General features: G+C 33.1%; 1 protein-coding gene and 1 pseudogene across 3 annotated transcripts in view; one reads left to right on the forward strand and one right to left on the reverse strand.

Moving 5' to 3' along the window:
• Positions 1–15,617, forward strand: part of LOC107165444 (dual specificity phosphatase puckered) — a 40,910-nt gene extending 25,293 nt beyond the window's left edge. For all 3 annotated transcript variants that reach the window (XM_015513710.2, XM_089222776.1, XM_015513791.2), the window contains 2 exons: positions 11,667–12,017; positions 14,208–15,617. In XM_015513710.2, coding sequence (XP_015369196.1) covers positions 11,667–12,017; positions 14,208–14,554 — 698 coding nt within the window. In that variant the 3' untranslated portion in view covers positions 14,555–15,617. The remainder of the gene's footprint in view (positions 1–11,666; positions 12,018–14,207) is intronic.
• Positions 15,618–19,348: 3,731 nt separating this feature from the next.
• On the reverse strand, positions 19,349–19,981 carry LOC149057600 (uncharacterized; annotated as a pseudogene).
• Between the last annotated feature and the right edge of the window lie 6,204 nt (positions 19,982–26,185).

Genomic DNA, 26,185 nt, shown 5'->3' on the forward strand with positions numbered 1-26,185 from the left:
AGGATCAAAACAGTAAGCATAAGCAGTAAATGATACACTTAAATAATATACTTACTATGATAATTCTATATGCATATTATGGTGTCAAATCAAATCACGTATGATTTAGCAATAAAATAAATTTCATTTCTTGTTTTTTGTTCTAATACGTTTTGCTAAATTTGTTATTTAGTTTACATCGTCAGGTATCAAATTTCATGTTAGGATATAATATATCTGATTTATAGTATAAATTCTACGCCATGTTCAAAATAAATACAGTTTAAAGTTTAAATTTTAAAAAGCTATGTATAGATGGATATACCTGTCCTATTTGGCCCTAATAGCTATATCGACTGTTAAATTTATTATTCATTACATAATTTTAATGGTTTATTAATATCAGTGGATCAGAGCTGATATATTTTCATATTTTTATGTACGAATTCAAACCCCATACATTTAAATTAGTTATTAATATGAAAGTGAATAATTTAAAATCTGAATGAATGTTAAAGCCATCAGAGTCGCAGTCATCCAAATTAATTATAACGTCATTAAAACGCAATTCAACTATCTTAGATTTATAAATTTTTTCTATTGCTGAGACTCGAAAGGGTTATCCTAAACACATAATAATGCGTTTGTCGAGTTAATCATTTTAATCGATTCATTAACATGCATGAGTCATACAGATTTAAATTTATCGGACTTTATATGCTTTGTGAACGCTCCAAATGCTTTAAGAATATGATATACTATACACGCGGTTGACTCATGTTTATTATAAACGACATAATAATATAATGTTTTCCAGATTATAGATTGTGAGAAAATAAAGACGTTTTGTGTTTATTCTAATGGTTTTTCTGTTGAACAAAACGTAGACGTTTTGTTATGCGCAATGACTAAAACAGATTCAACACTAAAGGTATACGAAAAGTGTATAATACGACATGTAGGTACGTATATAATATGAAATATTAGAGTTGAGAAATTAACATAACATTATTGAATGAAAACACGAAACAAGATAGCCCGCTCGGTGCTCATAATGTGCTCGTATTGAAATTTAATTTTTCCAACCCCGTTCTATTGTCGAGTAATATTTCAAACGATTTCGTTTCACAATCCTTTTTTTCGTATTCTATAAGATCTAATATTATATTAATAACACATTGTGTATGTTTTATGTGCGTACCTGTACTGATTTCACATAGGCCATGTTTGCATCTAACGTCGCAACAAATACCTATGTCGTTAATGTGTATTTGACACCCGTACCTCCTATATTATATTTTATGACAAACACCGTGATTCATACGTTATTATTCACATTAAATAATTATTACCGTTCGGATGATTCAGTGTCGCGGTGTCGCAGGACTATAAAGGAGTGGCGAGACATTGCCCATAAGTCGTATAAGTCAACCGTCCATTTGTATTAATAGATTTTTCTGGGAAACGACCATACACGATGACTGCTCAACGCCGATTATTAAAAGCAACGATAATAATTGCTCGCGCTTTATCAATAGATAGGTTCCGAAATACTTAAATAAAAGTTGGCACATAGAGTAATAATGCTTATACAGTATACACGTGTACGACCACACTGCAGTTTCCGCTTTCCACTTGGTGTCTCGGTCCAGGCCGTATATTATGAACACATAATACTTGTATTTTGTAAATCACGAGGATCGAGGTGAAAGGCTGCGATGCTTACAAACGAGGGTTATTATACTTATACTTATGTTTGTTACAAAATTATCCTTATCCTTATTATTATTACTACACTTCTATGATAGCAGCCGTCGTGAAAGCGGTCCGTATAAAACTAGCAGAATAATAGTCGCAAGCACAACTATTATAATATATTATATAGATACTGCGTGCATGTTTAATATCTTATTGTACTCGTAGGAGCAGTCCTGCGTGTTTTAAGCATACGATATGCGTATAATCGAATGACCGCTGTAACGAGTTCAGCAGTCCGAGAATAGCGCGATCAGAGTGTATGGGATTGTATGACCGTTAGATCAAGTCACTCGTATTTCGAGAAGACGAATCAAAAAAAAAAATTATGATTTATGAACTGTCTATAATAGGTCAGGTTGTCTGTGCACTGGAGGTCCGTGTTTCAGCTGATGTATTTGCATTTTACCGCGAGTTTCTTTAAACGCGTGAAATGACAAACAAAAGATTAGGAATCGTTTATTTTGGTTTATGGTTTGGTAGTTACAATAGTCGTAAAAAATGAATCTTTAAGTAAGTCATTATTTAATCTCTTAAGTAAAATTAAATAGCATATTATACTTTATCACATAATTATTTAAGTAATTTATGCTTTGTAGCCTTATTTAACGTAAACGAATACCTAATTGATACATTATTGTAATTAGTAAAAATAAAATGTTTTGTAAAACACTAAAACGTTACGTATTTTCTACAGAAATATTAAATTATTCTATAAACACTATATAGTAATTTGGTTTAAAGGGGGGATTCTATGTTTTTAGTAAAATCTGTTAGCCTCATACAGTAACCTCTAGTCCACCAAATATAAGATGTTAGCAGTAAATTAAAAGTTTAGAAGGATCTATTCGCCTCATCAGCCCTTTAATTACGCCCTTGTATCAACGTCGTGTCATCGACTACCATAAATTTGTTATAGTGGTTGGTTTTTAATTTACGGTTTCTTTTTATTATTTCTGATGTGACAATGTATTATTATCACTATGTCCTACGTTGCTTGTCACTGTTGCAGAAGACAACGAAATATTTAAGGTATATGCGAATTACATGAAACATTTTCTCAGAAAAGCGTATGATACTAAGCAAAAATGAAGTAGTGAGAAAAACATGTATTGAATCACACAGTTAAAAAATAAGATGACTTGAGAGTATAAGTGTTTGACGTATAATTTGTATATAGTAATATTATAAACATTTTTAGTAATTTTTGTATTAAAAATGAACTTGATATAATTTTAGGTTGACAGCCGAATGAGAGACCGGCCATCCCTGTTACTTGGGGATTGGGCACTTTATTTTTAAAATCAAGTTACTTATAATACAATATTATAATTAATAATACGTGTACCTAGTCTATTCTTAACAGTTCCAAAACAGTCATTCGTATAAACACTTCAAAAAATGTGTCAACAATATTCATCCGTTTTCATTGGGTGACATCATTTTTGTTTTAAAGTTAATATAATATTAATCGTTTCATTATTAGTTATTACCAATTACTATTATTATGTATTATTTTATTTCATTATCTAAATATATCGATTCATGTATATGTATATTGTATATTGTATACGTGAAAAATAAATTCTTAGGTACTTAAATAATTGTACGTTTGCAAATATAATAGTGGTCTCTTACAGATTTTTGATTTTTGGCATATATAATACTGGTGTGTAATAATTGTCGACAAAATTTTCAGAATACTCTCATCAGATGGAGTAGGCTACCATCTATACCTGTGATGTATTCCATACATTCAGTATATAGGCACTGATAAAAGATATACCACGCTTATGCACACAATGACTATGGCTGCAAATAATGAAATTCAGTAGGTAACGGAGTAAAAATAGTGAACATGATATCATGCTGGAAATATTACGTCATGAATCACGCAGGAACTTCCACACAAATTTTGTACACACGATATACAATACGTTGGTGAAACGAAAAATAACAATTCTTTTTTCAATTTTACATTCGTTGCAGTAATTTTGCGTGAGAGAAATCTGACGGAAACAATCAATAATTATGACTGCGTTTTATTGCCATCTCTCCTTACTACGGAGAATCGCACTTGAATAAGTCGATGATGATATTTTTTCTAAACTGTTGTTAAATAATGTTCAGATCGAACCAAATCTATCAGTGATGTGATGTTTGGTCACGTGATTCGAATTCTACATTTTATCCAGACAGAATATCTCCCATTATGATGGTTGGTACCTATATTATGCTTATTTTGTCGATTTCCTCCTGCAATAAGTCAAACAATATTGTTCGTTCTGCCCAGCAAACTTTTTATTTGGGTCAACATATTAATTGTGCCTACCTACTTATAACTTATTAAACCGCCACGTGCCAGTTCTCGAGACGTCAATTATGCCAAATTTTTAACGATTTTAATAACACTATATACCTACTGAATGGTTTTACTCGGAAACATACGACAATTAACTCGTGATTTATGACGGATATAGATTATATTAGCTATGTATCATTTACCCATGGCCTAATTATAATATGAAGTAGATATCTTTATCAAATTCGAATGTAATCATAGTTTTATTTAAAATTACTTACGCAAAACACTACAAAATCTATATTGTATGATATTATTATACTGAAATGAAACATTTTTAAATTATCATAACGATGTTCATTATTAAAACGTTACAAGTTTACAACTTGACAATTACGTTTTGTGCCAATAACAGTCAACGTAGTAGGACCGTGAAAAAGTAAACATTTACAGTAATAAAATAATTAAACAATTATAACCATAGAAAATTATTTTCCTATCGTAATTGATATCAAATTATCTATCAACCACCATCGTAGATTCGTAGATGATATACTATTATAAATAATGTCACTATTAAAGTGCGAGGACAATAAGTCTTTGAGTTTATGTGTTGAAGTAGTTTTGAATTTTTGATGAATGAGAGTTAAGTATTTGTTTGATTACGATCAAATCAACGAAATTTAAGAACAACCATTGTTTATTATTATTAGGGCTGAGATTTATATAATTATATGCAATGTAAAATAGTAAAATATTTTAAAATATAGGTGAACAATGACTAATATTTTTGGTAATAGCAAGGTATCAATAAACGAAAGAATCTTTTAAAAAACAACATAAGCTAAAAATAAATTGTTACTTCCAATAAATCCACACTATTTTCGATTTTTTTTTTTTGTGGAAGACAAAATAACTAATTTTATGATATTCAAATTATATTATTTTACAATAGTACAGACTGTAGCCCAATGAAATAATAATAGTTAATTTATAAGAAGTGTTCCATATAACTTATAGCCAGATAATAATTTAAAATTTAAATGAATTATGAGCGTTTAGTATTTTACATTAATTCTGTTTAAAATTGTCATAAAACATTCACTTATTGTGTTTGTATTTAAAATAGGGATATGTATGCAATACTATAATTATACTTAAAATTTGCAAAATCAAAATATATTATGTGTATCAATATGAAGTTATATTTGTGTGGAAATGACTGTTTGATGTCTATACTCTGACCCAAATTTATTTTTAAAAAGACATTGCAAAAAAAATTGCACCAATGCATATAAATTATAAAAACTAGCTCTGATTATTATTATTCTTATTAATTTATTACCTATTATTCATGGTACAGCATCAACTAATAGTTTATTACTTTATTAGCTTAAAACAAATATTATTATTTTTATTTACGGATTTATGAATTTCAACGTAGTACGCATATAGAGTGCACTATGTATAGACATTTTTTTGTCTCAGATTTGTTCGAGGGCGATGACTCTGTGCAGCCTTCGTTGTCCGATGGATAAACTCTAACAGATATTATGGTTAAGTTTATACTATGATAATCTTTATATACTATCAGTTACACAAGACGAGCAGAGGAAATTCATTCCTATTGGTACGCTAGATCGGATCTATATATACTCTATAGGTAGTAGGTACCAAAAAAAGAAAATATTGCTCAACATCGATTTATGGCGCGTAACAATATCTGAAAAATTATTAATGTGCATTTAAATTAGGCGTGCTAATAAATTACTGAAAAAAATACAATATATTACAAAATATTTTATCATAATAATAAATTGTATTCAAAATACGATGTTGTAGTATGATGACAATATATAATTCCGTAGCGAATTCAGTCAAATAATCTAATAATTTTAATAATTATATTACGTGAATGTCCACCGGTCGCCTAATGCGTCAATGATTTTCACTCAATTGACCTACTGTACCATATTATTACATATTTAAGGATAACTGCATTTATTGCTGTTGGACTGTTAGAATTTTGACGTCTCTTAAAATCGTATAGTTCTATTATATAATCATCATTATGGCTAAGAACTCCATGCCCTAAAAACCTTAAAATATGCATATATTTATTCCCTAAAGAATTACAAAATATGATATTAAAATAGCTATTTAAAAAAAAATTCATGGTAATGAATAACACCTTTTTATTTTAATATCTAGAAAACATTTTAAAAATTATAAACTGTAATTTATGATAAATAACTTGTGTATTAAAAAATAATTAATTTTCCTTTCCGATTTGTTATCTTCTTACATCGGGTTTTAGGAAATCATGTGTACTCTTACGTGTAATATACTAATAAGACGTAACAATGCCAGTGATCCGCGAGAAAAATAAACAAAAAACTTATTTTATATATTATAAAATTATAAAACTTATACTTGTAATACAAGACTTGTATAAAAATAGTTGTTCAAATATTCACTTATAAATAAAAAAATGGCCCAAAAACGCACAAAACATGCAACTATAAATTTTAAATAAAAACTCGTATTGCTGCGATGAAACAAGTTTTCATATTACTCAGTCGTGTTTAAAATGATTAATTAAAAACATGCAAACTCCTAGAAGTTCCTAGCCATAGTCACCATCGTCATTCATCAGTATTATATGCCAATATATTATTATACGTGATTTTATCTTGAGTTGCCTGTGCAAAGTCTCTCGTTCTGTTGTTTACTAATAATAATTGAACTGTCATCAAGAGTATTTAAGGTAATATTCATACCATAAGTATGTGTACATTATGTCATATTCTGTGGTTGTCATGATAATATATTTTCCTCGCATAAACGCCCTCCAAGTTACGAATAGTTTTCCCTGAAATCTGCTGTTATAGGCGCACATGATAGTTATGCAGGATTCCGCACTTTATTACAATTTATATTAAGTTATAACACTGTATGGGTAGTATCATTGTTGATATTATAACCAATGGTACTAGGGTATATAGCTGATATTTTGAGTAAATTTATTTTCGTTGTTCCTCCGATGTGACTGATCAGAATGATTCAGCTAGGAAGAAATGAGGAAACGCACGTGTTTCATAAAGGTCTCACAACATATCAAGGCCAAACAATTTTGTCATTCCATCGAATAACCGGTTTTTCTATCGTTTGTTAATCAACGATAACATATGCGAAATGCGACTTAGTGATGCTTATTAAAGTTTACTCGGTCGGCGTTAATTAATAATCTGTTAGCACGGGAGAAGTAGGTATTCTCATAACATGAACCGATTTGAAAAAAAAAATATCATATCTGCAACTCGCAAGTGCTTTTTTTTTTCGTTTGAAAACTTTTTATAAAATTATATATTTAATGCAATATGTGTTATGTGTATATTATAGCAGTACGTCTCATCTATATGATTTAATCGAGTGACTCACACTTAATGAACTGAATTTATCGTAGTAAATGACAAATAATATTATAATTGAACTCAAATCTGATTAAATTATAATATAGATAGTAATACAATATTTGTATAATGACATATAGTCTTATTCTATTATAATTTATATTATCTCAATATCTTATGCATATTATTATTAATACTTAATTATATTGAGTTGGTAATTTTATGCATTATTGTATGATATATAAATATATATATATAAATATTTTTAATTATTTTATATAAAGTTAAACAATTATTATAATATTTTAATAGTTTATGTTTCGCGAATGTCAATTTTAATCATTAATTAATTTGTGTATAAATAATATTATATATAATTTAATCACAATACGAATTCGGTATGACTGTATGAGTGAAAATTACATTTGGAAAAATACGTCAATGCAATAACATTATATAGTCCAGATGAAACGCAATACTGTAGTGTTTTATGTACGATGTCGTCATTTACAGGGTTCGACGCGTATAATTTAGAGGATATAAATATTATAACAATAATATATTATATTATACGAAAATACTATACCAATTTATTTTTATTTATCGTTAAGTAGTTTCATATATCAAAAAAAAACGTCAGTTGTTAAGTACCCGTATTCGTGTATATGTATATACCATATATTATATAGGCCCATTAAATAATATCCGACAAGTATAATGTAATAATGTATAAATCGTTGTTATAAATTTTACTCGATTACAGTATTACACTTTGTTCCGGACAAATAAATATCATTTTATCAACGTGTATCTCTCGTAGGTACCATTTTCTGTTTGTATGAGTTCATAAATTAATTGTATTCATCAATAAACGATGGTAGCAGAGGAGCAGTATTGTTCAAACAGAGCTTCCTCTGCTGTCGACGAAAAAACAGAAAAAAAGCACTATTTTGAATTTTCCCTAACCACGCCGACTAATGGAAATGTCAATCCTCTTGTCGGCTTAATTATTACACGCATTTCGCACGATAAACGATCGAATTTCGATAAGTGAAACAGTCTAATGTCGTATAGTACGTTGCATTTACGGGAACAAAACTGGCAATAAATCGAAGGGTGGCGATCCGTTTCACAAATATAATAATATTAAATTATGATGTGTCGCAGTAGCGGAGTTTGACAAACATTACTTACAGAATTTGATTTCACACTTCGTTGGACGGTCAACTGGGGCGGATAATCGAAAAATTGTTTTCGATTTTTGGCGTGTATTCGTGACGGCGTTGTAACAAAAAGCCCAATAGACAAAATAATCTATTTTATATTTAGATAAATTTTAAGTTAATATTATCATGTATCGTATAAAATAATGTCTGTAAATATAATTATTTGCAACGCCCTACGTTATGAATATTTAATTAAAATAAAAAAAATACAAAGGTAGTTATTAGTTATAAATAATACAGACATAACGCAAACATTTAAATATTAAAATAGTATAGTATTTTACACTATGTAGTTTAAACAAGTAAATTAGATTAAGTTAAACGAAATTTATTCAAGCCACCCAGGTATGCGGATTAATGAATATATAATTACGTAAAACTTTTCTTTTTTTTTAGACAAAATAATGGGGAAAAAAAGTCTTACGGATCGTAACTAAACTTGATAAAAGTCGAGCATGCATATCTCCCTCCCCCCCCTAAAAAAAATTCAAAGTTTATCCGAGCTTTGTTTTACTGGTGACAGATATTTGTTTAAAAATCAACGCTATTATAGCATCATAGTGAATTTGGTGCTAATGAATGATTATTTTTATTTTTTACCAATTGTTTTGGGTTATAATATCACTTATTCATGTTAGTGGTTTCGTGATAGAAATTGTTTCCAAATTCCTGGACATATATTGTAATAAAATTAAATGTTATGTCTAAGAGTAAGAAAAAAAATGTATTTGTGACCGCTGCAGCTTATTAATAATAATGACTAAACAACAATTAATACATTTATTTTAAATGAGTTGTTCGCTGACTTTTTTACCGTTTACCTTACAACCTTAATGCGGTATCGTCGTCATGGTATAATAGATACATAATATTACACTGCACGTGAGTTTCCCCAATACCTGCTGAGTTGCAGCGAGTTGCAGTAATAATAATAGGCATCATCATATTATTGTTGTGACATTATCAACAATAATAGGCAGTAAATATTGCAAAAAACTATTTCGTTTTTCGAAGTGATGTGTATACGGCGATGCATCATGCGCAATACTCAATACGCACTATTATTATTCATAACAAGTAATAATATGTACAAAATATTATTTAATTATTTTAATTGCGATGGTGGTCGTCGAGACGTAAAAAAATATGTAACGGCGGCGGCGCTTGTTTATCAAATGCATAATAATAATAACATAATATGCGCGCGGGGGATGTCGTGTGTACACTGTCATTCACGGCGGCGGCGTCATCGTCAGTCGCGGCGGCGTTGTCGGGAAAGAGGTGAGTCGAGGGGGAGGAGACAAGGTCGGATGACTAATGCACGGCGAGAAAGGTTACGATATTATAATATCATACCAGCCGGTTTATCCGCCGCGTAGTAGTACGACGTGTTTATGCGTTACCCCGCTCTGGCCCCTCGCCATGTCACTTTTCGCCCCTCCCATCACGCGCCTTCCGTGATCCAGAGGACCGCGTGCGACCGCGCTCGCAGATTCGAACGCCGCCAGTTGCCATCCATTCGACTTGTACTCGTGTAACGTGTCGCACGCGCTCGATTGTTACCGTTTACCGCGTATCCAAAATGTGTGTGGTACAAATATTAAATTGTGCGTAGCCTTTTCCGCAGGCAAACGTTTTCCTCTTCGTTCTTGACGACCTCTTTCCTACGTCGGATTAGCACAGTGTAATAAAAAATATTATATTACTATAAACTACTGTAGTTGTTGTATTTCAGTAATATTTTTGTTTTAAATATAATATCGCCTATATCATAAAACTTTTTTTTTAAGTCAACAAAATTTTTTGAATAACGTTTCGAGTGTTTCGACCTACGATATACAACACGATAATTATAAATAATAATAATATTACATATACTCGTGTCCGAATTTTAAGACTGTTATTGTGGACACATAGCAATATTATTTAAAAGCGCAAGATGACCGCCGCAATAGGACACAAAAAGCTCACGCTCAAGCTCAAGCTGTCCCTGGACAGTGCTTGTCCCACTTGGAGTAGAATCCGTTCAGGTACGCAAATAATTATTGACGGATTGACGACTGTCATTTCGACCTCTCCTACACTATTATGTGGGAGTAAAATCGTTTAATTATCGTGATGTTGAATGATTATAATAATAATAATAAAAACAAAATTATTGTACATATTTCCTAGCACTACATACGCGTTAATCTGTTTTATTTCTTCTATTTTACTGGTACACAGGAAGGCACACGGGAAATCTATGTACCGACAATGATTACTTTGTCTACGTACCAATATAAACAAAAATACATTTATAAATACTGTTCACACGCGTGCACACGTTCTACACGTAGGATAATTTGAATATTCGAAAAGATAGTTACTAATATACTCACAGTTACAACTTACAATTATAGTGAACTGATAATAATAATACTATGTTGTATATTTAATTTTTTGTATACGAACAACGTTTATTAACGCTTTTATTTTAAAAAAAACCGGTAAATGTTTAATATTACTGCTTACTTATTAGATTACAATTTCCTTCTTTACTCAAACGAAATACAACTTCTAAACCAAGACTGTTTAATTTAAAACTGCATAAACATATTTTAACAATTAGTTTGTTTTAAGACTTGTATTCCTTGTTTGTAAATAAAGCGAATATATGTTATTACCGTGTGTACAAACAAGTCGATTTTATTTATGGAACGCGATAATTATTGTACAGATCAATGTGAAAAATTAGTAATATATCAGTCGATTATTATTAAATTTACGTATACATTAAGTATAAGGACTTATTGGATACCGATCGATTGCAAATAATACGTATTGCATATAACACGTAGTACTATAATAGTATCTATAGTCGACCCACGCTAATTCGTCGGAAATATTATCCTCCCGTCGTCTTATAATATCCATGCCCTCGACGGCACCCTCGATTGCGGTAGTCTCGGACGTTCTTTATTTTAATACGATTTTTTTTTCTCCATTCAGGTGGCCACAAAGAATTTCATTCCCGACACAAGGACATGTGCGAGAATTCCCTGCTGCCAGCGCCGGTGAGCGCCAGCTGCCCTCCAGATGTGGATCGCGAGTCTATGGACACCCACCCCCTGACCAAGGTGCTGCCGTTCTTGTACCTCGGTAACAGCAAGGATGCCGACGACCGGGATGGTATGACCGCTATCGGAGTAACCCGTGTGCTGAATGTGACTACGAGCCAACAGTCACCATCCCCGACTATGGACCATCGCGCTTCTGGCGTAGTGTATAAGCGACTTTCCGTCTTAGACAACGGGCATGCCAACCTCAAACAGTATTTCGAGGAAGCTTTCGAATTCATCGGTATGTAACCGATTACCATATCATGATATACCGCGCGGGACCTATACCCAAAAACCATCGTTTCTAATTTGTGTTATCATTATAGACCAAACAATATTTATGGTGATTATATAGTTTTCAATATGACGGTTTGCTGCCCAAATCGATCACTGCTTTATCTTTTTTGTCGTGTATTTAACTGCTGCAGGATACCCCGCCGTTTGTGACACGTAATCGCGCATCAAACAATATACGATTGTATTATACGTAGTGCTCGTCATTGTTATTAAACGCTGGTATAAGTTTAGGGAGTCATGCTCATAGGGGGTCGCTTTTTCTGCCGCCAAAAAAGGGCGGGAAAACAGAAGCCGCTTCCCCTACGTTTCCGTGGTCCCCGTGAGTCACGGCGAAGTTCGGTGGCAGCTGTATAGCACTAGACTATCCTACGACGATATGCACACGTATGGGTGACGTCATCGCCCGCGTTTGACCGAGTTTTATTGTTTGTATTGTTTTCAGCGACAGCGGTAGTGGTGGGTCCCACTGTATATATCGTGTTGACAACGACGCCGTCGTCCGCGGACACCCGTCCGGAAACACTCCACCCACCCCTTCTGCCATTCCTATTCCTCTTTTGACAAAACAATAACATCAGTCCGACCGGTATTTAAAACCCGTACTTGGAAACTATTAGAGGCGAACACAATTACGTGTATTATTAGGTGTACACATATATAGCAGTTATATGCCTATGGGGTGCGCCCAGAATCCCTTTTTCACATAAGTGGAACCTCCGACAACCGACACACGTCGGCAATGTTTATATTGTTTTTACACGAGACCGGGGAAATGTTTGTGCGAGCGGATTTCTAGACGAGCGCACCGGTGCGGTTGTGTTTAGCCATTTATAGCTCATCGGCGCACGACCTCTCGCGTGAGTCACGTTGTGTGTTATTATATATACGACGTGTACGCGTATCCGCTGTTGTACACGCGGCGGAGTTGTTCACACCGATACCACTGCAGCTATGATATTGCTCGTGTTGCACGCGCTCGTAAAAATAAATATTATCGTACGTCTTGTGAATGTCCAGACTATACACATTAACGTTATTCGTTTCGATTTGGTCGTTGACGTTTTTCCCTGCGTAAATCACACGCATTTATGTCATTTAAGTGTATATAAATAATAATTCTGTTAGGTTATTCCCAATTACCCGTCATCGGTGCACCACTGGGCAAGTGGTGCCCCTTCTTCCAAAAAAAAAAAAAACTATTACTGCTAATGACTCATATATGTTCCCGGACGTAATGTAATTGCCCCGTGATTGTCACCCCTTTCCGCAGCGTACACATGGCGACAACCCCTATATGATATTCGTGAGGGTACTAGAACTACGCATGACCCGTTGATGTCACAATAGATGACGTCACGGAAGCTCTCCTGTTGCCCTCTTATATACGTATAATTTACATCTGTAGTACACTAGCTATATAGTCCTGCAAGACTATTAATTTCAATAAAACCGTGGGATCCTGTGGTGGCGGTGACTTGAGCGTGGAAACTCAAAATTAGATCGTCCGCTTATGCGACCCATACGATTATGACACCAAATGCGTATATGAACACGCGTGTGGGTGTGTTACGTTAGTTATAGTTATAACGTTCTTACAACTCAAAATAGACTCACTCGTTTAGAGCCAAAATTTAAACCGTCAATTTGGACGCACACCGAGATTTGATTTAACGCTGGACGTCTACCAGATCTTTGACTGTGGAAGTGCTTTTATAGCCAAATTCGGGTGCCGCTCGCGACTTGTTTATTTCTGGCTCAGTTGTCAGCTAAAATTAACCACAAAATACGCCATAACGCCATTTATCGATGACTATGAGTCATGTTTTGTGTAGTTTTTGTACTAATACTACAAATAATGGCTACTGCCGTGTAAACAAAATATTGCTAATATCAGCTGTCAATAGAGATTAAACTGCACGACCATGCATAAATGTTATAAATATGTTTAATCAATAGTAAACTGATAAAATATAGCATAAATCACGCATCCGACCTGTAATATCCCGCGTAAGTTACAACCTTCACTCCCTCCCTCCCCATATTAACGATGGCCGCTAGGCTGACGGTTACAGAAGTCGTGCCTGTTTGAATATTCATACTCATCGCGATCTATTTTGTTGTTTTTTTTTTATAGAAGGCGCTCGGAAGTCCGGCGGAAGTGTGCTGATACACTGCCAGGCCGGCATATCACGGTCGCCGACCATAGCCATCGCGTATGTGATGCGCCACCGGAAGACGTCCATGGTGGACGCATACAAGATGGTCAAGGCAGCTAGGCCGATCATATCGCCGAACCTTAACTTTATGGGACAGCTGCTGGAGTTGGAACAGAGCTTACAGCAGTACGAACAACAACAGCAACAACAACAACAACAGCAGCAACAACAACAACAGCAGCAGCAGCAGCAACCGCGTTGCGGACAGTCTTGGGTCGCCGCCCAATCGGCCGCAGACGAACTGTCGCCCGGGTTTAGCACATAAAAAAAGGCCGCCGTACCCGACGACCCTACGTACGCACACATGTGTTCGCATTTACGGGTTTTTCGTGTATGTGTGTGCTTGCACGCATGCGCAGGACAAAGACAAGGTACCGTGTCCCCGCTTCGGGCATGTTAAGATAATATTAAATATAGGTATATGTATAAATGTATAAGATATATACGTATACGTATGTGTATAATATTTGTTTGTGTCAATTGCGTTCGAGATATTCCAACCTATTTAATGTGTTCCTAATAATTAGTTTTTCCATTTTCGCGCAAAAGTATGTAAAAAAAAAAATTATACATTAAATGAATAATTAAAATAAAACTATAGTAATAATATATAAGTACCTATATCTCTATATCTAAATGTATATATAAACTTGCGTATGTATCCGTTTAAGAATGTGAAAGTATATATACATATATAATATATATATATATTTGTTTATCATAACGTATGTGCCTATTATTATTATTATTATCATCATCATTATTATTATAATATTGTTGTGGATAAAAATAAAAATCTGTGTCCATAATTTGAATTCGTGGGACATCAAACATTAATATTGTACGGCAATTTCTCTGCAGGTACAATATAATATATACATATATATATATATATATATATAAACTTTAGACACGACGTGATGACAATTGCTACACTGGTGTAGACTTGACACGATTCGAGAAAAACGAGCATTATCTAGTCTTGCAAATTTTGTACATAAGATATAATATACGTATTATTACTCGCTGAGACTACTACTATTTTTTTTTTTTTTTTATTCATTACACCATTATTATTATTATTATTATTAAATATATATATTATCATGTATGAAATGTAAAAAAAAAAATATTATGTAAATATTATGTTTTTTTTTTAACAAAACGTTAAAGGCTGTGTTTGTAGATATTATCATAGAATATAATTGGTGATGATCATGTATCCCCCCCACATATTTTTTAAAATTGAGTCAATATGTAGTATGATGATTTGTATTTTATATTTTACCGTCTAAATACAAAACGAAATCGTTGAAAACATAATAATATATTATTGCATTGTTGTTAATTATTGAGGGTTTTATTATGCAGGGAATTGTTTTTTTTTTGCGGCCGCGCTGATTTCTATAGGTATACCTGTGCGTATTAAACGTTTGGAGCGACACTGCGAACAAGCGCTCTATAGCGCGCGTGAGCGGGGCATGAATCACACACAATCGGTTTGTAGACAATGAATCATGTGTGCATCACATTACAATTTATAATATTATAACATGTATGGGTGTGCATAGTGGGGCGCCTCAAACTGTGAGTTTTTTCAGACTTACTTGTCGGGCTTTTGAGCTTCTCCTGAGTCATTGTTGATCCTAGAATCGAGAGTTAAAAAAAAATTTTAAATTAACGTTATTCAATTTGAATACATCACGATACAAATATCCAATGGCGAGGGGACATGGCGTAGTTGGCGTTCAAATATCTAGTTACAGTCGGGTCGCGATAAATCGAACAACTTGACAACTATAGAATTTTTTTGTTCATTCCCCAAGAACTTATATAATTTCGAGTTGGGTATCTCGAATAATACGTAACTCGAAGCGAATAAATATATATATAGATTGCTATACATAAAACTCCAATACAATATACTATATATATTATATATATATATACATTAGGCATATAATATAATATATATTATTATATATCATGTGCGTTTTGATTCTGGATCGAACTTAATTGTTCTATACAATGTGTTTATACATTTTAAACTTATAAATTACTAATATTGTATAAATATTAAATACATATATTTTTTCAATTATCATAATAATTTACAAAGCACCTACAATTTTAGTTAAGATGATTATCCAAATCTTTTAGGCTGGACTATTTTTCGTATCATAATATACATTTATAATTAAAAGGGTATACTCTTATAGTTTTTAAAATAAACAAATGTAGAAGTATTATAATATATAGGATACTTAAATGGACGTAATATGAATAATCTAATATAATTGAGAAAACTTTCAATTATATATAAATTTTTCTTTGTATCATACAAATAGTGTATATTTCAAGAAAAAAAATTTCGAACATTAGTTAAGTATGTTATTCACATAAGTATAATTTAATAAATTCAAGTATATATATATTTGTTTTCATTAATCATTGATGAATCGTTTTTTGAATAACTGACGTGCAGTGCGTTGTGGTTATTCGAGGTGCGCGCTTGTGTGACGGACTCACACTTGCGCAATAATTAAGACGTGTCCTACGTTTCTGTTCTGACCATGCTGTTCCGCGGCATTACGGTGCGTCCGATACGGCGAAATACAAACTATTTTGTTTTTCGTCGCAATCGCCGGATTCAAGTAGGAGAGTAAGACACGCCGTTATCATGCCCAAACATCCGCGACGAATATGATAATTCCGGGACGATTAGGCACATTTTATTGTCATATTAAAATATTAAATCACGATTATGAAGAATATATTATTTAAAAAAAAAAATGCTTTTTTAGGCGTTTAAGGTCATTAGCTGCAACAATTGTCTTAAATTATTATGTCTTGGAATACGTTTATCTTATAATCAAGACTAACAAAACATTTACCAGATTGGTCTTAATTAGAGTATATTATTATAATTGTTTTTAATCGCGCATTAAACCCAAAATGATCACATACGTATATACATCATACTATAGGTATTACTACTTCATACTTTGATCCAGTTACTATAACTTATAGACCAAAACAGAACACTGCAGCTCCATGATATTGTGTTGAAGTGATGGGGTTAGTACTCCAAATCGTATCGGAAAGAGAGCTGGGTGGAGGGTGGGGTGCTCGATGTTTATGATAAAAGGTAAAGTGTGTGTGTGTGTGTGTATGATTGTAGTTTATATACCGAAAACTACTCGACCAGTTTTTACAAACGTTTCAGAGATGCCACAAAGAGGTTTAGACTTTAAGAAAACAATTTAAAACACGTTCGATTGGTTGACACTGAACAAATTTCAAAAAAATTAGTTTTTTCGGTTACTTTCCATATATTTACTACTACATATCACATACTAACAACAGCAACAAAAACCAGGAAGCACTTGGAGAACATAACACCCACCTGATCCATAGCTTCTTCAAATCCATTAGCTTCGATACAAAAATTTGAATATTGACCTATAAATCTACGCATATCAAATATAATGTAAATATATAACACTGTATCACTTAATCTGTAATCATGTATAACAGGGGTTGCCAAACTTTTTTTGGTCACGATCTATACTAAAAATATACTTCACCTTTGAGGATCGACTTTTATAGAAATTTTTGTTATTATTAAATAACTATAATTATTAAGAAACATACTTGCATAAAGTGCATATAAACATACAATAAGTACTTATTACTAATTACTAAAAATAATTTAATAATAAATAATAATTTCTAAAATCTAATTAGATAAGTTTAATTAACATATTATTTTGTTGATCTGGGCATTGTTGGAGTGTGGCATTACAAACAGATAAAACTTATCGACAATTCGATAACAATTCGTGCGCTTGCCCTAAAAATAAATTCTAACATGATCGACTTTGAAATTGTCCGCGATCGACCGTTTGGCCACCCCTGATGCATAACATACAATCATAAATTCATAACTAAAGTATCCATTAATAATATTGTATCTACAAACGTAGGCTAATGACCTAGCTGTTGAAGCCTTATTATTCTGAATAAAAAAAAGCAACAAAAACCATATTAATAAATTGTCCATTTATGCAGGTGGATGATTTTACATCTAAACCGATTGGACCATGAAATTATTATAAAATATATGTATATTCAAACCGAAATATACGCCAAACGTATAATCCAATGTACCGCTGTCAAATTGCCCACCTCGCCCGGTGTCAGATTTGTCCACAAAGCGAGGTACATTGACACCGAATGCATTTTTTTTTTTTGTTTTGTTGATTGTTTTTCCTAGGCTAAGTCGGTCAGTAAATAAAATTAGTGCAGTGTTATATTATATAATAAGTATTGTTATTTAGATAATATTGAGGATTATTCATAGCGTTTTTTTCCAAGCACCGAGCGACAACAGCTGAAAAATAATCATTTGAAAATCACCGAGCATATACGAGCACATAATTACGGTGGCGGTGGCGTATCCAGCTGTGACCTACTCCCTCGCCAGAACTTAAAGGAGAAAAATATTTCTATAGTCTATGAAAGTTACTGTTAATACAAATTTATACATTACATGAACCGAACCTAAAATAAAACCTCTGTATATCAGTATGCTTAACTTATGGGTGACCCTGGTTAAACCAACTCTGTTTAAACACATTATCAGCGCCCCCTCCCCTCGTTCAAAAAAAAAAACACGGGAGTGTATAAATTATACTCTGCGACTCTAACCAGTAACCCGTGATTATGGTTTGGTTCTCACTTACCACACTCAGATTGGCGAGGAATGATCATTATGCATCGGTTAGTGGTTACTCCATAATAAATCAATACAATATCGTGAATGAACCTTATAATCTCACTCCAAATCTTGAACTATATTTGCGGTGCCATGCAGATAATATTTTATATTATATTATAATACAATTATAAAATTATATTATATATAGTATGTGCTAAATACAATATATATTTTTTTTTTTTTTTTTATAACAATGCCTCCTCGGCAGGCTACAAAAAAATTACATAGTATTTATATAAGCAATAGATAAGTTACATTAAATATGGTAGGTACATTATATTTATAATATATATTAAATTTTTTTATGAAGTTCTGTATCCCTTAGGAATTTGAGAACGTTGGTTGTATCGATGTTGTGGTTTTCAGCAAGATGGTGAGTAAGATTGAATTTTTGACGTTGTAATTCGTACTTTCTGTAGTCGGTGAGGATGTGTTTAACTGTCATGGGATCGTTGCATATCGGGCACATGGGTGGGCTTCTTTCTTCATTAGAAAGGCGTGAGTTAATCTAGTATGGCCTATTCTGAGCCTATTGATAACTACTTCTTCTTTTCTGGCGAGTGTGTTGTTTGGCCAAGGGAGAATATGATTTTTAATTTAATTTAATTTGGTGTTAGATGTTTTCCATTCGTTTTGCCAGATATTGAGAATTATTTTTTTAATTATTTGTTTGATGTCGGTTATTGAATAAACTTGACATGGGGTTGCGTTTTGTGACTCAATAGCCTCTTTAGCTAGTGTATCAGCTCTTTCATTTCCGGTGATATTTGTGTGACTTGGTATACAGATTATTTTTATGGCTATCAATATATTATACGCGAGGATACGGTGTGTATACGGTTGGTAAACTAAATCACGGTTGATACCGCTTTATATAAAACTATTTTTACTTGATTTCTCTAAATGTATCATATTTTTAAGTTTTATCAATAATAAGAATATATTATCTATATATTTTCCAAACAGCGATTTGACCTGTAAATTACAATTCTTATATTAATATCTTTGTAAAAAGTATATCGTTCATAATAGGAACCATCACTAATAAAAAATGACTTACTTTTGTTTTTTGACAATACATTTTTCCTGATAAATTATCTAACTTTTTTGTTGACATTTTTAATAATTGATAATACACGAGTGACTTACTATAGTTATTATTGTATTTCTGGCACATGGTGTGTATACAACACGCATTATATATTTTTATATGGTATATTGCGATTAGCGAGATTAACCGCCATTATATTATGTTTTAGTTAAATTTTCCGTGATGTCCATTTGTCGTTGTACACAATGTATTTTATGCCGTATAATTTGCGGAATTTTCTAAAATGAAACGATCGAGAAGACTGATACCAAGATGATTTTGGAATTTCAACAACAATAGTCGACATATGACTACGCCTATGGTAATATGTTCGAGCGTGTAGGTAGGTATTACACAGGCGATTAGATTTGAGATTTGATTCTTAGAGGTCCTGTTGTTTATATAATGCAATTGCTGTCGCCAGTCGATTGTAACGGCCAAAATAATAGTAATTATAATAATAATAGAAGTACCTACTATTTTTTATATTTATATTCTATTTTTTTACTACCTACTGATGCTTTAACTACTGATGTAATTTCTGTCAAAGTTCGCCTATACTGCTTTACACGTATAATGTATAGAATAAAATTGTATTAAAAAAATGTGTTTACGATTGCAGTGCCAATGTTGTAAAATATACTGTAGTGATCCATTCAGTAAAGCATGAATGCAAGTAGGTATACACGTGTGTGACCCGGATGAATAAAATTCCGACTGAGTCTATATCTCTCCTCCGATCCGCTGCAGTGATGATGTGATATGTGAATATAGACGGAAACTTAGCAGTCTTATAACTCAGCAAGAAGAACGGTTTATAACGGTTATGACCCGTTTTTGTCGATACAATACGTATTATTTGCCCCACATTTCCATAACACACTGGGTAAAAAAAAAAAAAAACTATGAGATATATAAACCGCAGCACCGGACCACCAAAACAAACGTTCCGATGATTTAACGGATCACTTTTTCGGAAACAGAATTCCAGAGCTATATAAAATTCTACATGCTGCTACGAATCTAAAGCCGCGTCCACACCTGAACACGCTGCGTGCACGGCGTGCTGCACGCACAGACCGAGCATGTGTGCTCATGTTGTGCGTAATGTGCGTTCTACAAATTTGCATGATTTTGACGCACAGCGAACGTGAGCCGAGTCGGTCGGCTCGGCGTGAGCACACATGCTCGGTCTGTGCGTGCTCAGCCGCTCAGGTGTGGACGCGGCTTAATATAAACGCCATAACCAGCCCGTATTACCATTTACCTACCAAAATGCTACCAACCTTAATAATAATCCGTATTTCGATTATTATAATATAATATATTACGATGTACCTATTTATATTAATTGTACGAATAAGGTCATTCTATAACATTTTCACCTATACTGCAGTAAACGTTGCTTTTTATTTCGAAAAACATCAGAATCTTTTTCCAAAATTTACTTTACGGTAAATTTAATAGTTACATGATACAATGGTACCTAGCCACCCTGGCACCTACTTGCATATACTATATTAATATTTTTTGTTTTTATCAGCAAACGTCTGTTACCTTTTAACCAAATTTTAAATATTGCAACCTGCATTATAGGTATAATACCTATAGTTTTAACATCCATGGTCTGGAGTGGAATAATAAACTTTGCTAAAAATATTGATGATGTAGGTACTGTATCATATAAATTCGAACAAAATAAAAGCTTTACTTGAGCATCACACATTTAGATCAAACGTGTTGTTCGGCGCTTAAGGCGATTTACGGTGGTGGGCAGTCGCAGTTGATATCCCGCCGCCCCCGAACGTTTCCGGATGAAATTCACGCGCACCACGACTCGTGCAAATCCCGCCCAGTTTTTCATCTTCCCCCAAAAACGCGCCCACGCGGTGCGGTTTAACTTGGCCGATAATTTTCGAACAATTCGCGTGTCTACAATTAATGCGTCACATGTTAATAATATGGCAGCTATTTGATTTTTCTTGCGATAATATTCTGGAATAATGAAATAGGCGCGTACTTCATATTATATGGATTATATCCCAGTAGCGCATAATTTGTCATGTGGAAAAAATATATTGTTATTCGCGACACCAACGATATTCAAGCTTATAAGTTTATAAATTTGAATGATGTTATTTATCACGACGATATTAGATAATCTGTTAATTAATTTGTACTATGATGATACGTCATTTATCCGCAATACGCGCCTGTCAAGTATTATTTATATGTTATGCTGCAGTATAGTACAGTATAGAATAAGATTTACTAGCTTTAGATTCAACAATATTTTGATGAAAACATTTATAAAAAAGATTGTGGTCACCCCTTTAAAGATGTTTTTTTTATTGAAATAAGGTTGGGCTCATTGAAGGACAGAAAAAAGGAATTAAATATCCATTAGAACATAAAAAAGTTTGAATCACCAAATATGTTGATTAAATTAGGTACTCAACAGTTGTAGCTCTCACTCGATTAGTTTAATCATTTCGTGGCAATTGTTTCAATTAATTTGAAAGTTCTGTTAAGGCGTAAGTATAATATGTTATGATTAATGTGAGAGAGATTGGTGGTTCAAAAATTCAATTATTATTACTTACTAAGAATTTTGGAAATTCAAATAATGGTTGACAATGTCTCATCATCGGCTCTATTGTTGAATTCGTACTTCGTTGTAATCGTTTGTGGAGGTTTACCCTCGACGTCTATATCGTTTTATATTAATTTAAGAAGATTGGTATGGGAGAAAAAAACGTTGTGTCGAAAACCATAAGTTGTGTGCTCCATTAATGAATTGAAATTTACCCCAATAACCGTTGCATAGCTTGACTCCCCCCTCTCCCCCAAAATCACAGTCTAATATAAAATAAAATAATTTCAGCGCTTCAGTTCCGTCAATAAATCTCAAACACTATTTGTGCCTTTGACCAAAATATTGTCATTTAGGTAATACAAACATTTCGTGCGGGGGGGTTTTTTTTTCTGATGCGATTAATATATTGTGTTATACAATCGTCCGGAAACTATAGATATAGAAACTCTACTCGTATGGCAATGCGTGGCTCGGATTCGAAAATATAAAACGAGCTTTCCAATGTGTGCGCTGCAACAGCACGCTTATTGTTGAACTATAATACATACCTAGTATACCTACTTGTACAATGAAAACGCATTACAACCACGGTCGAGTCGAAAATATTATATAACAACAATAATTATTACGATTGATTGTACATCTGTAATCTGTATTGATAAAAAACCTATTTCCACGGAAACCTTAACACATTATTATTATTTTCACGCATATGGCACGTCATGATCGCGATTCATTTCTTCTGCGCACACCGCAATATAAACATGATAGGTATACATAATATATATCCATATAGCTAATATATATGTATATATATATAATAATAATATTGTGTGCGCAGTGTTTGGCCCTCTTCCGATTTTCACGGCGGATTTACACATTACACCCATACGCACACACGTACAAAGTCCCCGGCGATTGATTTTCGACAGGTTTTAATCCCGCGTTTACAGACCGGTGCACAGCCGCCGCCGCCGCGAGGGGGTCTGTGGCAATCGTACACACATCATATTATATGCTGTATAAAGTTGCTGGGGAGATGATGAGTCAAACCAAAAATCCCTTTTCAAACAACCGTCGTGCGAGCGGCGTTATATTTTTTACCCTTTGTACGGGCTATTAGTCATCTTGCAACTCTCCTCTTTATTATTATTATTATTATTATGAGTACACTTCAACGGCGCATTATATATATATATATATATGGTCGGTTGTATACGGGGCAGCGGATTGAATGACATCATCCGTCGACTGCAGCGTGTTGTATAATATATACGTACATGTGAGTGGTGTGTGTGTGTGTGCTGCGAGCGTACAAAGCCGGGAGGGCGAAAATATACATACAAAAATAATATGACTAATGACGATAAATCGCATGAGACTGACACACGACCCGCCGTAAAAAGCCGCCGACGCGTACATATATTATGTATTTGTATTCATATATATCTTTCAGAGTATATACTGCAGATATTAGGTATACATATGTATTGTTTTATATTATACATAGATAACCGTAAATAGAAACTATAATTTCTATACAACTAAATCTTGTCCGTCATTCGGAAGAGTCCGCTATTCAGAGCGTTCAGACTGTACTTAGAATATATAAAAAGTTTGTCGTAGCATGTTTCAAAGAAAAGTCTGCTATTGTGAGGTACATCCGTCAGGGGGGGGGGGGTTCACTGAATTATTTAATTATGTTAATTTACTACTATATACATAGGTTAGGTATTTAGATGCGTGCTGCTGCAGCTACCGGCTAATAAACTGCAATCGGTGGCGGTGTCGGACATTTCAAATCGCACGATGGGCTTGAATTATTTGATTTTATTTCGAATACATAATATACGTATAACGTTTAGCGCGATTGAACTTAATCCAATAGAATCGCTTGATACAGCTGACGAGCTTTATATTGTAAAAGTAATTTGGTGTAGACAAGAATTTTTTGGTTGATTTATGAACTTGGTATATATCGACTACAATTTTCACTCGGCGCGCGAATCAACCGGTGGAAAGCTGTCATAGTATTATCCACCTCTGTGACCAAATCTTTGAGCTGAGTTTAGAATGGATCATCGACATGTAAGTGTCTACCTATAATAATTTAAGATAAATAGATTTATAGAATTCAACAAAAATTCAACGAAAACAGAATTGTAAATAAAAATTATATAATATAGCCTACTAATTGTATTCGTCACGACGACGTGCATAGGCAAAGAAATTAAATATTTTAACGCTCAGAATGCAAATTCAAAACATATAGATAAGATAAATACTATAAAATTGGATTAGAATGTATATAGGTTCATATTATATGAACAATTAATTTTTATTTTGCCACTTCACACCCTCCAGTTTTCTGGTGCTGGAAAAAGCAAATGTACTTCATGCGCTGTCCCTCAGACCCCACTCTAATGTCGCCCTATGGGTGTGACTATATGCTTTTACCACTTCTCCACATCCACATACGATAAACCGTCTGTATTGGATACGATTGTATATTATAATAATTTATATTATATTGGTCTCGGTTTTAGCTTTCTAACTCAATATTGCCTAAAAATCGGCATGTAGTTCGAATGACGTGTAAAATGGGGAAACAAAATAAAAACAGTCTTTATTCGTCGAATAATCACAGCAAAAACTTAGCCGTAAAACGTAGAAAATCATAAGGTAATCTAGATCTGGATGCTTATATAGACTATTGTATCCAATTAGTAATTAATTACCTAAAGCGAAGTAACCAAAGTGAAAAATATGCATATAGCCATAAGGCAAAGATGGCGAACCCACGGCACGCGTGCCAAAAGTGGCACGTTCTTCAAATTTCAATGATGGCATGCGAAAAATAAAAATTATGAAAAATTATGGTATTCATAAAATTTTGTTTGTAAAAATTCAAAGAAACAAATTATAAAACGTTTAAAAAATTATAATATTCCTATATTATGCATGTAATATCGATCTTGTTTCTATATTATTACTATGTTTATTATATTCAATTTAGTATTTACAAAGTTTGAAGTTTGTGAACAATTTTCCAAACCTTTGATTGCAAAAATTTGGCACTAAACTCAAAAAAGGTTCGCCGCCCCTGCCATAGGGTGGTGCGTGGGTTGTGTGTCTTTGGAAAATGTATTTGTTGACAGCCTTCAAAAACAGTTTGTGTGCGCCACTGCAGTGCACAATATGCATATCTATCTAATATTAAAGTATATAGATGCATTATACCTGTATAAGTAGATATGGTGTTTATAAAATATTATATATACGCACTTGCAGAGTGTATGGTGAGCGATATCAAAATAACGTTGTCAACACGTCACAGCTGGAAACGTGTCACTTTGTAACTGTTAAAATATTTTTCAAAAATACCAATAATAATAATTTTACTCTTAAATTACGTTAAGCGCCACCATCC

The sequence above is a fragment of the Diuraphis noxia genome, unplaced genomic scaffold (genome assembly GCF_037042655.1).
Source record: "Diuraphis noxia isolate RWA-SAM2 unplaced genomic scaffold, SU_Dnox_SAM2 contig0003, whole genome shotgun sequence".
Classification (NCBI taxonomy): domain Eukaryota; kingdom Metazoa; phylum Arthropoda; class Insecta; order Hemiptera; family Aphididae; genus Diuraphis; species Diuraphis noxia.